We start from the raw sequence: 16,719 nt of genomic DNA, 5'->3' as shown, positions 1-16,719 counted from the left end.
TGGTCATGCTCAGTTAAGCGAGTTATTTTGTTTGGCGGTGAGCTTGTACAGTAGAAGTTGATAGAGAACGCTGCAGAATTTGTCCTGTTTACACATTTAACTTATGAACTGAATATGTGAAAATGCATCAAGTAAGCTTGACTAGGAGGTGGCTCAGCACACTCTGTTCTCCCGAAGTGGTTTTGGTGTGTGTGTACATTGGTGTTCAAATGCAAAGAATACCAATGTTATTTTGAAGGGTTGAGTTCAGTTGTGCTTTGCCGTAGTTGACTTAGTTTAATGTTTAACCTAAGAGAGCAAGTGCACCTTTTAAACCCACTTCAGTTTGCATTCAGCTTAATTACTCTTTGGAGGAATCCAGGCATTTGGCATTGACCTCTACTTGAACACTAGCATGCCCATTCTTATTTGATGTTTAATTTCTTGTACACAGTGTGGTTTCTCAATATATGGTCCACTATATAGCATGGTTCAATATAGAACCATGGACACTTGGCTTGATTAACAGGTTCTTGTTCTTCAGATTGATAGTGGTTAGTGTGTGTGTGTGTGTGTGTGTGTGTGTGTGTGTGTGTGTGTATTTGAAATTACTAAAGAGCCATCACTACAGTGTGTAGTGTACTGGATGATATGGACTTTCCAGTCACTAAGGTGGATAAAGTCACGCAGGGCATCCAAGTGGTGCGACTGGCTAAGACGAATGTCTCATCATTGAGAGTGAAGTAATTGCATGATTGCACAGCCATCCTCAGTCAGAAGTTCCAGCAGAGCCCAACTGACCTTGTGGCTCTTGTGCACAAGGTCAGAGGTTCTAGCAGAGCCCAACTGACCTTGTGGGGAGGATGGTTTCTCTCTCTCCTGTTCATCTACAGTGGCCAATTCTGAGCATCTGCCAGCTCACATAAAAAAAAAACTTGGACAGTCAGCACTTTCCTTCAAGTGTATTCAGCTGTCCTAGAGCATTGAGTGAACAACAGTTTGAAAAGATGCAGTGGCTGAATAGACATGTGTCCTGCAGCAAATGTGTGCTTGCCTTTCTGTTTACAGATTGAGTGGTGGTGTATGATGCCAGAGATCCAAATCAGAGCACATTAGGGAGATGATTGGGCAAAAAAAGGCTCAAGACAACATTTGATGCTTTATAGAAAAGGTCATCACCATGCTAGTGCACCTTTTCTATCTATAAGGCACTTTCGCAAAGAAGCGTGCCTGCCAATCAAACAGAATTAAAATCCTACAAATGGCTTTAATCTGACTTGAGTCAAAACGTTTTTTTGTGTAACAGGTTTTACAAAATCCGTCTGAAATGAGGCCTCGTCTCTTCTCCCCCTTCCACTTTCAGCCTTTACTCACTTCTGTCTGCTTCGTCCTAGCCGCTTCTAACTTTTACCAAGTTATTTCTGCTATAACGTTATTTACTTTATTTCGGTTCCCTAAGTGTTTTCCACCTGCAAGTGCCTGCCACTTTGCTTTTTAGTGCCTCTGTTTTGTTGAAGCATTTGATCTCTTGGTGATTACCAAGGCACAAAGTTTCCAGCTCACTTAATCCCTTTTAGTATCAAGTCGTAGGCTATAGCTTACGTAGCTGTGGTCTTTCTAATGTGGATTTAGTATTTTTTCACAAGCATCACTGTAAAATTATTGTTGTTGAAAATGTGGCATGACTCAGTTGCAAGTTGTTGGCCACTTATGAACTTGCCATTCATGAACTGGCCGCTCAAGCTCATGTAGCCTTATTACCACCTTTCCATTACGCTAAGACTCTAGACATACTCAAAGTACCCTGAATTGTATGGTTTTATGTGTTTGTGTTGATCTGGATCCTGGATAAATAAAAAAGATGGACTGCAGCTCACCCTTCGCACGCTCAAGTGCTGGGCAGTATTGATAAAATTCAGTCTCATGACATTTCCAAATGTATCATAATATCATGCGTGTCTTAACTATCTAAAGATATCATAAACATCCCAAATATCTTAAAAACTGGACATTTCTTGTGTTTACTTTTCTGTTTTCCTTTTTCTTCTTTATTTGCTCTGCATTTCTGTATTTCCACCGGCATGGCAGCAGGGACAGCACTGTTTAATAAGGGAGTGGATTACCTTGGACATAATGCTTGTTATCGATCTGTACTATTGAAACCGAAACTCACTATTGTTGTGTGAAGCTAATAGTGTATGGCAGCCACCACTAGTATCTTTTATTGTACTTCATCAACAGGATAAGCAAAGAAGTCTTCAGTCAGTTTCTTACCAAACACTAAATGGCCCCTGCGGTCCAAAAAAAGCTGTCCTTCCTTTGTGAAAATGTGAAAGAACTCAAAATAGCAACCAATGGGTTTGTCTTGCACCCACTGACAAAGCCTAAGATGGTCCCATCAGCTGTCTGAAATTAGACTGCTAACTGCTGGATAAACACCACCTGAAGGATCTCCTACACAGCATGTAAAGCATACTTGCTCTCTGAGAGATAAATTTGGATATTTTTGCAGTTGTGTCTGTAGGTCTGCCCCCCCCCCCCGTCCAGTTATATCTTACTGTTGAACCTGTTGTTTTGAAGATGATTATTTGGATAGGACCTTTTTGGACACTCTAGTCTGGGTTAATGTGTCTAACCTTTGGCGTTTGGTGTTAAATAGGCTTATGATGCCGAACAAGTTGGGCATTTTGGGCTCAGATTAGGTTCTGACATTGTGGACATGTTGTGGTTGCAAATATTGCAAATTAATGCCACAGTCTGTTGTCGTTGTGATATTGAAAAATCTAATTTGTGGCCATTTTTAGGACCAAACCGGTACACAGATATTGGGGTTCTGTGGATTTATCAGTATCATCAAAATGCCCACAGATAAAGCACTAATAATTAGGTACGTTGTAACAAGCCTCTTCATTCTGATACGGGGGCAGTTGTGGGCTGGAGGTTAGGGAACTGGCCCTGTGACCGGAAGGTTGCCGGTTCGATCCCCAGAGCCGACAGTCCATGACTGAGGTGTCCTTGAGCAAGACACCTAACCCACAGTTGCTCCCCGGGCACCGTGGATAGGGCCGCCCACCGCTCCAGGCAAGTGTGCTCACTGCCCCCAAGTGTGTGTGTGTGTGTGTGTGTGTGTGTGTGTGTGTGTGTGTGTGTCTTCACTAGTGTGTATGTGGTGTTTCACTTCACGTGGAATTTCCCTGGTTGGTTGTGGGATTAAAAAAGTATCACTTAATACTTAAAAACAGATTTTGTCGCTTTTTTGTAGAGCGGTATTCCACTGTTGGGATTGTGTGGCTTTATCTGTAGAGTGAAAAACTGTCTCTGCTAAATAATAAAAAATAATACTGGCCGTCATTATTAATCAAGCACTCTTCAGCCTAGGTGTCCATGATGACGCAGGGCTGTATTTGTAACCCTCTGTAAATGTTACGTTGTTCTGTAATGCTAATCAAGATTGATCTCAATGTCTGCATTTTGGCATCAGCATGAAAAATATCAGATATTGGCAGTGATGCAGAATTTCAAAATTGGTGGAAGCAAGTCTGTTTTGTAATAACATTGAAATATAATTTCTTATTTTACATTTGTATCAGCTAATCTTTTTGTTTTTCTGAGTTTTTAGCTGTCAGTCACAAAATGTTTATTGTAGTCTACCCTATGTTTTGTTTCTAGGTGTCAGCTAAGGGAATTTGATGTATATGATTAGCATATATTTCTAAAGCCTTGTTAATACCTTGTGTTAAGTCAGATCACATACATGTAAGAAACGTTATGGTGCTTATTTACGGAGTACTCCAGTTTAGTCTGGTGGTGATGCACTGTGTGCATGAGAGAGTCCTATCCCAGATTAAGCCACTTGCTGGGCTAACAAAGCTCTTTCAGTAGAAAGAGGCCAAAAAGACACTGAATGGGACAGAATTGCCCTGCATGACTGAGCAGCTCTCATGATTGGCCATCTTTCATTGCATTTGGATTGAAGCTAAGCTGGGGAGTGGCAAACAGGACAGCTGAGGGTGGGGAGGGGACAGCAGGGCACTTGTTCATGGGATCGGACTTAATCGGAGACGTCAGCTTATTTAGTTAAGGGTTAATCTTACCCCCTCAGTGTTGCCCACTGTCGCCCTGATGCGCTTATGTCTGAACTTTGTCCTAAATTCCATTTTAGACCATATTTGAAGGTCCGGCCCATGGACCTTTCTTCTTTTTGAATCTCTGAAAGAACAAAGAAAGCCGTCAGGGTTTTGACTGTTCTTTGACCCAGTCATACTAATTATTCATGATATTTCATAAATATTCATTTGATGGGGTTTGGCAGTCACAAGCCAGATGATGGTGTAAGCTCTGTGGTATTAGTTCAGTGGTAGGCTAACTAAGGACTGACACCCCAGATCTGATCCTGCTCAGAAACTGGGGAGTCAAGTCGATTAAAGCTGAGACTGATTTGACGCTGTAATTCTGCCAAACTAATATGGCGTTTGATACTTTTAGAAGTGATTCCTGCCGTGACCTGGGGACAAGAGCGGTTGTCATTGCGTCTTGGTGTGGGGCAGCAGTACATGTTGGATCTGAGTGTTTTTCTCAGCATGTACGCCTTGATTTGGGGTTGAATGAAATGTCATGTTGCATTTCACAGTAGAGATGAAATGACTGTCAGAGAGGGTGGGGGGGATGTCGGATGCTTAGGGGGTACATGCATGACCCAAGAATGAATAGCTTAAGAGGAACCTGTCCTTTGACTCGATAGAAGTAGTAGATTATTGCATTTTTGTAGCAAAAGTATCCCTTGTTTAGAAATAATTTATACAAGTGTATGTATAATTTACACTATACATTTTATACAAACTGTTTTATAGCAAATTTAATTGAAAAGCTCCTGTAATATAGGTGCTTTTGAGTTACATTTGTTTGTGATAGCATTTTGCTGTTTATATTTATATATATATATATATATATATATATATATATATATATATATATATATATATATATATATATATGTGTGTGTGTGTGTGTGTGTGTGTGTGTGTGTGTGTGTGTGTATGTAAACTGGCAGTATTATAATGTAATTTGGTGGTCTGTAATAAATGATGCTCTGGTGTCAGTTTTTTCTATAAAAATAGTTTAAAGGTTTAGATTAATCGTGGTTACTGATGGATGTTGATTTTGCTGTTGTGCCAAGGGCACGGCTTTGAAGTTTGGACAGCGCTGCTCATGAAGAATTTGTGGCTAATGGCCAGTCTTACAGGGTCAGCCTTGTCAGCAGTACGATGCTTGAGGCTAAAGCCAAGACTATATGGATAAGTACAAGCAGGCAGAGCCTACTGGGTGCTATTCTGTGTTTCGAGACAGTTTCTTGGATGTCCTCACATTTGGAAAACCTGCAAGTTTCTGATCCTACTGTTAAACAACGGGTTGAAAGTTGTGTTGTATGTGTTTTATCCATAAGCTGATCAAAGCTTTACTGGATTTAGTTACTGCTATTACTGATAACGCCGGCAGCTTTTTCTGGTACTGATGCCAACCTCACTTGATCAGTCCCTGTAAACCATGATTGGACATTGTTTTTTAACAGGTACAGCAGTGTGTGTACGTTTAGCTTAGTGATGCACATGAAATGAAAAAAATGAACGTGAAAAAAATGAAGCTGAAAACCCAAAACAACAAAGGTTTTTTTTATGCTCTTGAATAAAAAGTTTTAAAAAAGTTAACTAGAGAAAAGCACATTTACCATTGATGAGAGTTGACACCGAGTAGCTATTAACATACAACACACTGCATAATATTATTAAATCCAGCATCCTGGGAACAGAAACCAGCCTTTTGACATTTGTGAAATTTTTATTTTATTTTTCTTTCATTTCAAAAACTGTAGATTGAAATGCTAGCAGGGACTTTCCTGTTTTGCTGTATTCTGCATAACAAGCAAGTTGTCATGTTTTCAAATGGTATGTCAAACGCCCTCTTAATTCTTGATGGTGATTACAAATAGCTTGCCTATTGTTCCTCATAGAAACCATGAAGCAGTTCCACACGGCTGACATTTTCACTGTTGATCTGTTAGATCTTTGGATACTTCATTGTAGGCCTTTTTCATTTTTTGGGGCGGGGAAAAAAACATATAAATGTGTGTGTGTGTGTATGTGTGTATATATATATATATATATATATATATATATATATATATATATATATATATATATATATATATATATATATATATATATAAAAACTTTTTTTTAACTAGTTTTGAACTAATTTAAAAAGTTCAAGAATAGCATGGTTAATATGCAAATTGACATTTTGTCATTTGAAAAATTTCAGTACATCTCTAGTAGCTACTAGGGTTGTAACTGTGCATCATAACAAATGGTGAACCAGGTATTGAGAATTGAACGCACTACTAACTATGCTATGCAACTTTTTCTCAAACAAAGCTTCTTAAAAATGACCTTATTTAAAGTAATAGTCAGTGCTTTATACCATCCAAAGCAGCCCAGTGTATTTCACCTTAATAACACTGTCCTTGTTCCTTAAGCCTGTTAGCACCTACCCCATTCAGAGTAAAAATGCTTCTTTACTGTTAGATTGTATGTCTCAGTTGAAACACTGCATGTTTTCCCACTCCCACGCCCTCTCCCAGGGCTCTGTGTGGGGGAGCCTGCACTAATCCTTGACTGCGCTGTGCTGGGTTTGGGGAGGAGGATGGCCTGGCAAAGTTTCCACAGTCATCTGTGCTGCTTCACGCCCAAGGAGGGTCCAAAACGGGCCCTTTTTTTTAACGTGTGATTATTTCAAGCCTTCCAGTATGTCATTCACTGGGATTCCGTTTCAAGAGCAGGAAGAGCGAGCTGGGATGTTGTTAATCTGTTTTGTCAGTTTGTTTGCCTGGTGCGATACAGACTGACGAGGCTTGTCATGAGGCCAGGCAGGAAACACAAGCTGTTTCTCTCAGCGGAGCGCTGCAAATAAAATCATCACATGACGCTCCTGGCATTGGGGAAATTGCAAAGGTGCCATCAGCAGCACAGGCTGGTGATGAACTAACCTTCTCTAACGACTTACCGACTTACCGTTTGTTCAGTCATGGCGCCTGTGATGCTTCTGTTTGCATTGGTCTCAATAAAGTCCAAGCAGTCTGGTTTACTGTTTCCTAAGCAGTTTGAAGTTGGGTGTCGTTTGGCGTGTGTGTGTGTGTGCGTGCGTGTGCGTGCGTGTGCGTGCGTGTGCGTGCGTGTGTGTGTGTGTGTGTGTGTGTGTGTGTGTGTGTGTGTGTGTGTGGTCAGGTATACTACCCTGAACATCAAAGAACGGGAAGCTTAGAAACGCCCCTCCCAAGATTACTGTCGTTTTCTCAGAGAAGACTCTGGCCTCCATTTCGCCCCTTGCTGCTATAATCACAAACGAAATGAGCCTCGTGTTTTTTCCATCAAAGTGGAAACTGCATGGATCAGAAGTAAAGAACCACTCACAGAGCTTCTTTCTCAGACAGCGCTGAATGTTAGGAAAACATCCAGGGGGAGTGTATTTGCTTTTTCTGCCCTAGTAAGTCTGGTTTAAGGGCGATCTGAGGAGAAGATAAAGATATGAAGATATCAAGTCAAAGGCTCCAAATGCTTACCATCTCTCACAAATCTGCCTCTCGTAGAAATGAATAAAAACTAAAGTCCAAATCAGTCTTTCAAATGAAAGTTTAATGGAAGCGAAGGCTGTGAAAGCAACTGCTAAAAATATTTTTGAAACCTAAGCTACACCTGTAGAATCTAGAGGTGCAACGATTAATCGACTTATTTGACTAAAATCAGCGACCAGAGTAGTTGGCAGTTAATTTAATAGACGATTAGTTGGTGACATCATCACGCATGTTTCTCACGCTTCAGGTGTACGTTCTTATTGGCCTCATTGTTAGTTAGCAGATGCATAAAACTGAAATGCTGATAGCTAAGAGAGTTTTTAAGAGAGGGTAATTGAGCGATTATTTGTTTCAATAATCGACAGATTATTAGACTAAAATAGACCATTCAATGAAAACAGTCGTTTGTTGCAACCCTAGTCGCATCTGATGGCTGTTCAAAATGCCTTTGCTTTTCCCTTCACCACAAACGTTTGCGAACACCAAATCATGGTTGGAAACAACCTTTTCACAGTGGTAAAGGAATCCAGAGTTTTATACCTTTGTTAAGCATTTGTATTTATGCTGTAGTAGTTTTTTGATTGATAACCGGCCATTTATTAGATGGTGACGATCTTGAACCAACAAACCTGACGTCACTGACAATGTAAACAAGTCTTCATTGAATGAGAAAACATAGCTCAACATAACCGATAGGACAGTAAAATAATGTAGTCTACTTTAAATAAACCGCTTATTAACCCAAATTAATGAACGCAAATGGCCTGACCAGGGCTAGCATGAAGTTCATATGCATAGTTTGAGAAAAGAAAATCTACATAAAGTCAGTAGTTCACAGATTTTACGCTTACTTGTCAAGAAACCATATCGGCTAACTGTTCGTTAACAAACACGTTTGCGGACCATAGCTTTAGGCTACGCTCAACAGAAACAATATAAAAAAATAAAAAATTGGACAGTTGTACTGCAGCTTTGCACTGTCATCTGGCCAGATATCTCTTTATCAGCGACTCTGACACTATCTGTTAAAATTAAGTGGAGTCAACAGGAGTCGAGAGTCGGATTTGACTCCAGAGCTGAGCATCACTAAGTAGGGCGGCCAGAACATGTGCTCCTCAAAAAACGGTCCTCGAGTTGAATAAAAAATTTCTTTTTTTATCTGAAATTAAATGAATTTCATCAAAACATTGGTTGAACGTTTGTGCATTTCTCAGTTAAAGGTCAATTGGTTAAACATCCCTATAGTGTAGTATTACAGTTTGTGTTGCATAGAATTCACGAAGTCAGGATTTGCTGTAGGCGGTTAGTCTGAGGGTTCCTATGGGTCTCTATGCCAAACAGTTTCAGACTGAATGAAATGCTCTCTCTGATGGACTGTTATACCACTGGAGGGCTAATTTGGAGCCTGGACAAAATTCTTAAACTAGAACAGAGCATTTTTTGACGAGACAGTGCTAGTTAGTTTCTAAGCTTCTTGGAACACATTTTCAATATCTGCTGCTTCTGATTGTGTTAGGTGAGCAGAACGTGGATCGTATTTCCCTCCAGTCGACTTGCTGCTCATTTGGAAGAGGTCCCCTGTGGGAGTCCAAGGCATTTCAGATCCACCCAGATCAAGCCGTTCATCATGAACACGTTCCATACCTCAGGACACCAAATGGCTTGCTGCTTACACTAATAAACACGATGGCGTTCCACACAAAGTTTCCCTATTTTATTTTCCATTGTGTGGCTGCTGACGCTACAGTAATGACTATAAAGCATCTGGCGCTAGAGAAATAAAATGGAAAGGCGTCTGTAGGACCTGACATCAGCGAAGCTGTATAAGCAGGTTTTTCTCTATGGGGATGAGATTCTTTATAAACTACTCTGTGGTGGACCCCATTCAGCATGTGGCAGGAGAAAGCCCATTTAGATAATCTACAGGAGATTACAGCTTGTTTAGAGGAGTGGGGTCTGGATCTTTTCCTGTCGCAAAACTGTTAACAGCAGAAAGGGAAACGTGGCAGGATTGAAATCTCGCTAATTGCAGCGGTCTCTTTCGCCTGAGTTCTCACAGGAATTAAGCGGGGGGAAAACGTGAGCGCTGTGACCTATATAGATCAAATGACTGCTGTGCTGTTCATAAGTATGAGCTAGCTCCACACAGCAGAAGTCAAGTGTGCCAAACACATTACTCACAGACTTGTAGGCCTTTTCTTTTGTTTGCCATTCGCAGGCATCCTTGCTGTTATGGTACATTGCAGATGGTTTCATTTTCTGTTCAGAACTTCTTGGGAATAAGCTTATCTTCCTTTATTTGACACCATTGACACTATCTGTGCAGAGTATGGTTTCATTGCTTGTGATGTATAAACATCCCCCCATAACCTCAGCTTGAACCTGCGGCCTACACATAGAGCCTGCATTTACTTCGTAGCTTCCCTTACAGCCACTTGTGCTCATTGCTCATTGCTATACTGCCTGCTGTGCAAGTTCCTTAGGATGCAACCTCTTTGTCATCAGCGTCACTACTGAGAAACAAACCGGTCTAAATGTAAGGAGTGCTGCAAAGGCATTGTTAAATCTAGTTCTACAAATGCAAAATCAGCTATGCAGTGTTGGCGGGAGCTGCGATTCCTTGGAAACGAGGTATTTAAACACTGATTAATCATATCCTAAGTGCCTACTGGCTCTGTTCCCAGATCGGCTTCAAAATAAGCTGCACCCTCCTTCATCTCACACCCTTCATCCTCATTCCGTCCTCATTTGCCTCTGGCTAGATGCTGTCAGATGTAGCCTTGGTGGTGTTCTTATATTTAGCAGTTATTTTAACTGCTTTCCTCATCAGGACCAGCAGGAAACATTGAGTTTAGTAAAAATGAAAGTTTGGTTAGATAGCTTAAACAGACCACTAATCTGTCTTCCCCCTCGGTCACGTAGCCTTCCCTTTTGATGTCTGAAAATTCAGCTGTGTTCAGTCTGGATTTATTTGTATAAAGAACTTGACAATAAATATCGTCGCAAAGTTAAATTAGAGCTTTGGCTTGTGACCTTCTTGAGTCAACACTAAAATTTCCCTGAAATTCGATAAGGAAGTTGCCTTCAGAGGAACAGAGAGCATCCAAAAGAGGATCCTGTCCTCGTCTACTTGGAACCAGATACAAGGTCTAAGGCCGGCCACACTTTCATGTGACTGTTTGCATGTTGTGAGTTACAATCAGAAACGAAGTGGCAGTTTGATTACTCCACCAAGAGGTCAAATTAACAGCTTGTACTGTTGGTTTAAAAAGTCGTCTGTTTTTTATAACGCTATAAAGTTCAGTTCAGTCCTTTGGAGTTATTATCTGTTCTGTATGTGTCAAGACAATAATAATAATAATTTATAATAATAATTTTCATTCCTTGGCTCTCAGAGACATTTCAATACTGTGTGGAATTAGGCAGCATCAAGAGAGAAAATGAATAATCTGGATATGTAGATCAAACAACGAAGAAAAAATGGTGGCACAAGCAGCTGTTTGAACAGCGATTGCTGTTAGCCTGCTGATTATAGAAACTTGCTGTCAAAAAGAAAGACGACCAACCATTTGTTCGCAGTAATGTTGTTTGATGTGATCACGTGGTGTGTTATCAAACCTGTTTTGTGAAATCGAGATTCTCTGTTGTGGTTTGAGTTACAAGCGAATTGCAGATGAGTGGAAGGAGGGTTTACATTGCGCAACGCCGGTAAAATGTCATTTTATTAAGTGTCAGACGTGTAAAGCCAGCTTTATTGTGCAGTCATGTTATGTACTTTATTGATCCTACAAGGAAAATTAGTCATTCGGCTGACTAACTTTGCCCAGTCTAGGAGCAGCACAGCAGAGCAAAGTGCCTTATCCAAGGATAAAACTAGGTACACTCAGCCAATCATGGGATCTGAACTTTGGACTTCTGGTTGCTGATTCACCTTTCTTACCGCTAGGCATATTATTTTAAAATGAATGGTGAATAAAGCGTTCAAGAGGTTAAGTTACAGTAACCATAGATTTCAGAGGTAGAGCAGTTTAGCTCTGATTGAGAGTCCTCACTAACAAGTCTGATCAACTACATGCAGGTCTGAGGGAAGAGTCACAAGTCTACAGCAGCAGAAATGTCTTTGCAAGTAGGAAGGATTCTGGGGAATCAGATACTTGCTGGAGAGCCAGCGGGCATCAGGCAGACTAAAGACCGTGAGGCAGCAGGTACCCGAGCATGATCAGGCACTGCCACAGCAGGAACCTGAACCTTGGGATGGCGTCCTGTGGTGCAGAGAGGAAGAAAGAGACGAGAGGTTTTGCCAGATATGTGGATTTTTGAAAGTGTTCATGGTCGATTGTGTGCAAATCTGGAACTATGGCTTAATAAAATGGATGGGTATGTATGCACAAGAAACTCATCCATAGGTTAAATCTGGGAAAACTTAGTCTGTTTGATCTTTTCTGTATTGTTAACTGTAAAGCAAAACAGGCGAAATCTTTGTCTTATCTGCTTGACATATTTTCCACAAAAAGCCGATTGTGAAAGAGATCGACGAGACAGAATCAGGAAGCCATAAAGATTCTTTTTTTTTTTCCTTCGTCTGTCTGAATAATGTACTTTGTTCATTTTTCACTATCCGGTGCGGTGGACAGCCAAAGCCCAAACTTAGAGCCATGTTTAGCATCCTCCTCCAGGAACTGGATTGTATTCCCTTTTGGAAATGATTTCCATGCCTTTTTATATGGTGTAGAAATGTAAAGCAGCTGCTTTTGAGCAGAAATCAGATAATGGATGCATTCTCTCTAAAGCCTTTCCCACAACAGGAAGAGGTGGAGAGCACAAAGGAAACATTCCGCTTCACCACAAGCCAGCATCCACGCTCCATTGACCGTTCTGATGATTGGAGCGGATTTAGACCTTGAGATGGTTAACTTTTTTCCCAAGCATTTGCCATAACAGAGAGCAGTCTTTGTGATGAATACCTGTGTAAAAGATTGCTCCAAACATAGCAAGCCCTATAGAAGGGGTTGTTTTTATTGTTAGCTTTGTTGATGTGATTGAGCTTATTGCTGATTTATAGCCTAGTATGGGATGGCATTGTTATTAACTTTTCAGCATCTCTGCTTAATCATCCTGATTTCATTCTTTCAAAACAATTTGAAGTGCAGCTGAAGGGGAGACAACAGAGCTTCATTTTGCTCTCAGCTGGAGTGAGCTGAACCTGTTCTTCCAGCCTTCCTCCCCATGCACAGTCACAAAGCTCTACATTGCGGCTCTCCAGAGCAGACACAATGGCCTTCCCAGCCGTCTGCGATCCCACACGGTGAGCTTGATGGAAGGCTTGGCACAGGTTGAAAGGGATAAGGACACTATGATTTTGAGAGACTGAAAATGCTCACACAGAGACAGGAGTTCACTGGGTACATGGAGATTAGCTGACATAGAGCCAAATCCATCCATTGCTGCACCCCCATGTAGTGATGGTGGGCCTCATTGTGAATGATGACCGTCTCTGAGGGATTTGTGGTTAGGTGGTCATAAAGTGCTTAGTCCTAAAGTAAGTCACAACAAGAGTGACAGAATGTAATCTGCTTGCTCATAACTAGGGTTAGTCCAGAGCCGACTTACTCAGAGTTCTGCAACGAACACCAACAAAAACATTTAACTGGAGTTCCGTACCTGTGCGACTGTTGGCAGTCTCCAGAATTTTGTCCAACCACTGATTTTGCACCAATTCATCTGGACTGACAGTTTTTATCCTAAAACATTGAGGCTAGTGCTCACTTCCTTCCATCAGGTCTGATGCCAAATAAACATTTGCAAACAATGTCCTGCTTAACAATGAGCCTTTTGGAGCAAGACACAGACGCCAAATTGAAAAAATGTTTGCGGCATTATGTCCAAAGGTTATCCGAGTACTTTTGAGTAATTTATAACACTTGGTAACTACTAAATGAGAGATTTGGTCATTTTTGCAAGGGATGCACGAATATGGGAGTTGCGGGCCGATACTGGTATCATGAGTGCACCAAATACATGATCCAACGTTGGTCAAAAATACTGGTTACACCTAAACATCTGCTGATGCTAGTGTCATGCATCTGTAGTTTGCAACACGTTGTTTCACATGGGTCTGTTTTTGTTCTAAGGCTGTTTTGAAGATCACCTGTGATTACTTGGTTTGCATGTCAGTCACATTTTCCTTTCCTGTCGAAGTCAATGGCTCTTGGCCATGTTCAGGGACAATGTCCACAAGACTCTCTGGTGCTTTCTGATATAGACTTGACCTCATTACGAAGAGAATCACCCTCCCTGATGAGATCTGTACATGTCAGGAAAGCATCACCTGGACCATCGTGTCACCATATTCTTCAATAGAACATGCAGGAGATATCAGCGCTCTGTTTTGTCTTTCTTGGTTGTCAGTTGGGTCATAAAAATAAGAATAAGAATTGCAGTAGACAAATGAAAAACAATTGAATAGTGTTCACAATCGAATTTGTGAAATGAATGTTTCACCAATCACGTTTTAAAGGCTGTTTCAGGGATGAAAAGGGAGTATTGACGATGGAAGTATAACAGCATGTGTAATGGACCCAAATTTGGTCCCACCAAAAGAGGTGGTCATTGTCCGGATCAATCTGAACCATGATTCGGTTTGTTTGCACTGTGAAATAACTTTTTTGGATGGACTTTCGGGCGCAACTAGTGTAGGTGGTGATGACAGGACGTAGGTGTGTCGTGCAAAGTTCTTTAGTGCTCTTGGTAAATTGCGATGTGAAACCAAAACCAGCTGGATCAAGCGTAAACAATGTATCCTTGCCTTAGACCTTGGACCAGAATTTCAGGTGTGAAAAAACCCAGGTCAGATCATGTAAAATTTCCAATAATGCCATGCTGATCTTTTCTCTTTTCTTGCTCGTTTTCCTACAGTCCATTCTGCTGCTGGGTGGTGTGGCTCTGGCCTGTCTGGCTCTGGACCTCCTCTTCCTCCTCTTCTACTCCTTCTGGCTCTGCTGCTGTCGCAAAAAGAGTGATGAGCAGCCCAACGCAGACTGCTGCTGCACCGCCTGGTGCGTCATCATTGCCACCCTCGTGTGCAGGTGAGTCCATTCTTTGGTTTCAACTTTGCAGAATCAAGTAACTAGGTGTTTCTTTCACATCCAAGTTTGAGGGACCAATTCTGGATTTTCTCACTGGGTACATGTGTAACTAAGCGCTATTGAAAGCAGTTATATTCCCTGAGTGTCCGTTGCAATTGTATTTTACACACACAGTATCTGTCATAGTTGCCACTTTCTCCAAAGGCCTGTGGACATCGTAGCAGAATAACAGCTATAGATTAATGAGCTGTATCCACAGTGCATCAGAGCTTTTTCTTACGTTTAGGACTGCAGTAACTTTCATTTTAGTGTTTTAGTATTTGCACTGCTGGCTTTTGAAATGTGGGCCTTCCCATAACAGCTAAGCAGAGACAGAGCAATGTGACAGACGCTATCTTTTGAGGGTTTGTCACCGTTTATGTGTAGCTGATGTGGTGTTAATGTATTACTATTGACATCTGTGTTATTGTATGTATGACATACATGGAAATAATGAAATAATTGTCTAAATCCTTGGGTTATTTTTTCACCTCATATACTGAATTCATGTATTCTGGCACCTTAACTATGACAGACATCAGTATATATGGTGTGAATTATTATTATTATTATTATTATTATTATTATTATTATTATTAAAACCTCAACAAAGTCAATTTCCTGTCCGGCCACTCTCCCCATTGATATGTTTATTGCCTCGGCTCAAAGTAAGGCACATTTTTTCCTCTCCCTGCTCGTTCCCCATTTGGACCCCCTTATTCACTCTTCTTTTTCGCCGAATGACAAAGGCCGTTCAGCCTGTTGGGGCATAAAAGGAAGTCGTGGTGCATTGTGGGAAGGACTGCAGCATTTAATTTCTGGATGGTAATGTGTTGCATCAGGAGCTAGTAGCCGTCTCCGCTCTGTGGTGGCATGGAAATGGGGAAGTATTTTTAGTGCTAATCCCTGCGTAGTGCATTTGGAGCAGGCGGTTGGGGGGTGCTGGCCATCAGTGCAGCAGGTTAACTCCTACTACTCTTGACTGCTGAGAACGAGTGGCTGGAAGCCTATGAAACTACTTCAGCTGGTGAATCACATCATGTTATGCACATACCGCTGCAGACCTTGATCATATCTGAGCAGTCGTGTCTTCATTTAGATTTTGATTAGTAATAATATGAAGCTGCTGTTGATTTCATCATGTGTGTTTGACATGAATATGTTCTCAGATATTTCCATGGGCTAAAATCTCAAATTTGGCTGCAGAGAATATTTGTTAAAATTCGATAGATTTGATGATACTGAATGGTTGACAGTGGAAAAAATCGTGCAAATGAGTGATATCCATTTTTATCACTACCACATTATTCTGTGCATGGTTTTATCAGTCTGACAGGAAAGGTTTGTTTGTGGAGCTAAAGACTGGGAGGCACCAGTAGCACCAGTAGCGTTGTCAAAGCCACAGTGATACGTCAGCAGTAGTCAGAAGTCGGGCTGTGGAGACTCTCTTAATCCCAGATCTTTGGTTTTAGGTGATGTCGATTTCAGTCACCCAGTACAGTCGAGATGCATTTCCTACTGCTCCTGATTGCTAGTGTGCATGCCCCCAGCTGCATTTATTAAAAAAATAAAAATAAAAAAATTTAACAGCCGCATGCTGGTTAGTGAGCTGCCCATCCAGTAGAAAGTAACTTCCTAAAGGGATAGGGTGGTAGGACCCAGACAACTGAGTTTAGCACATATAAAGCATTTTTAGGCAGGTTCTAAAAGGATCTAGGGTCTAAAACGTGGTGAGGTAAAACACAAGCTCACTAACTTTTTTCCCAGGTTTTAAAACAACATGGGTTTCCATTGCTCTCCTGCGCTACTCACATTACAGCAGTCTTAGCGTTCAGATCAGGGCTGCCAGATTGGGTGGGGTCACTCGGCCTTGTATTTTATATGTCGCAGTGGTTAAAGATGCGTATCACAATATTTTGACAGATACTCTGTAATAGTAGTGCCATGAGCAAAAATCTGGGTAATTGTCTAGGTACAACTTTTCTTATT

The 16,719-nt window shown here is 41.1% G+C and overlaps 1 protein-coding gene across 2 annotated transcripts in view; it reads left to right on the top strand.

Annotated features, from left to right (window-relative positions):
• ttyh3a (tweety family member 3a) overlaps positions 1–16,719 on the top strand; it is a 68,151-nt gene that overhangs the window by 2,517 nt on the left and 48,915 nt on the right. For both annotated transcript variants that reach the window (XM_017703208.2, XM_017703207.2), the window contains exon 2: positions 14,522–14,691. In XM_017703208.2, the coding sequence (XP_017558697.1) occupies positions 14,522–14,691 (170 nt within the window). The remainder of the gene's footprint in view (positions 1–14,521; positions 14,692–16,719) is intronic.

This window comes from Pygocentrus nattereri, chromosome 27 (assembly GCF_015220715.1).
Source record: "Pygocentrus nattereri isolate fPygNat1 chromosome 27, fPygNat1.pri, whole genome shotgun sequence".
Taxonomy (NCBI): domain Eukaryota; kingdom Metazoa; phylum Chordata; class Actinopteri; order Characiformes; family Serrasalmidae; genus Pygocentrus; species Pygocentrus nattereri.
Note: the sequence above shows the minus strand (reverse complement) of the source record. Positions and strands in the feature narration are given on the sequence as shown.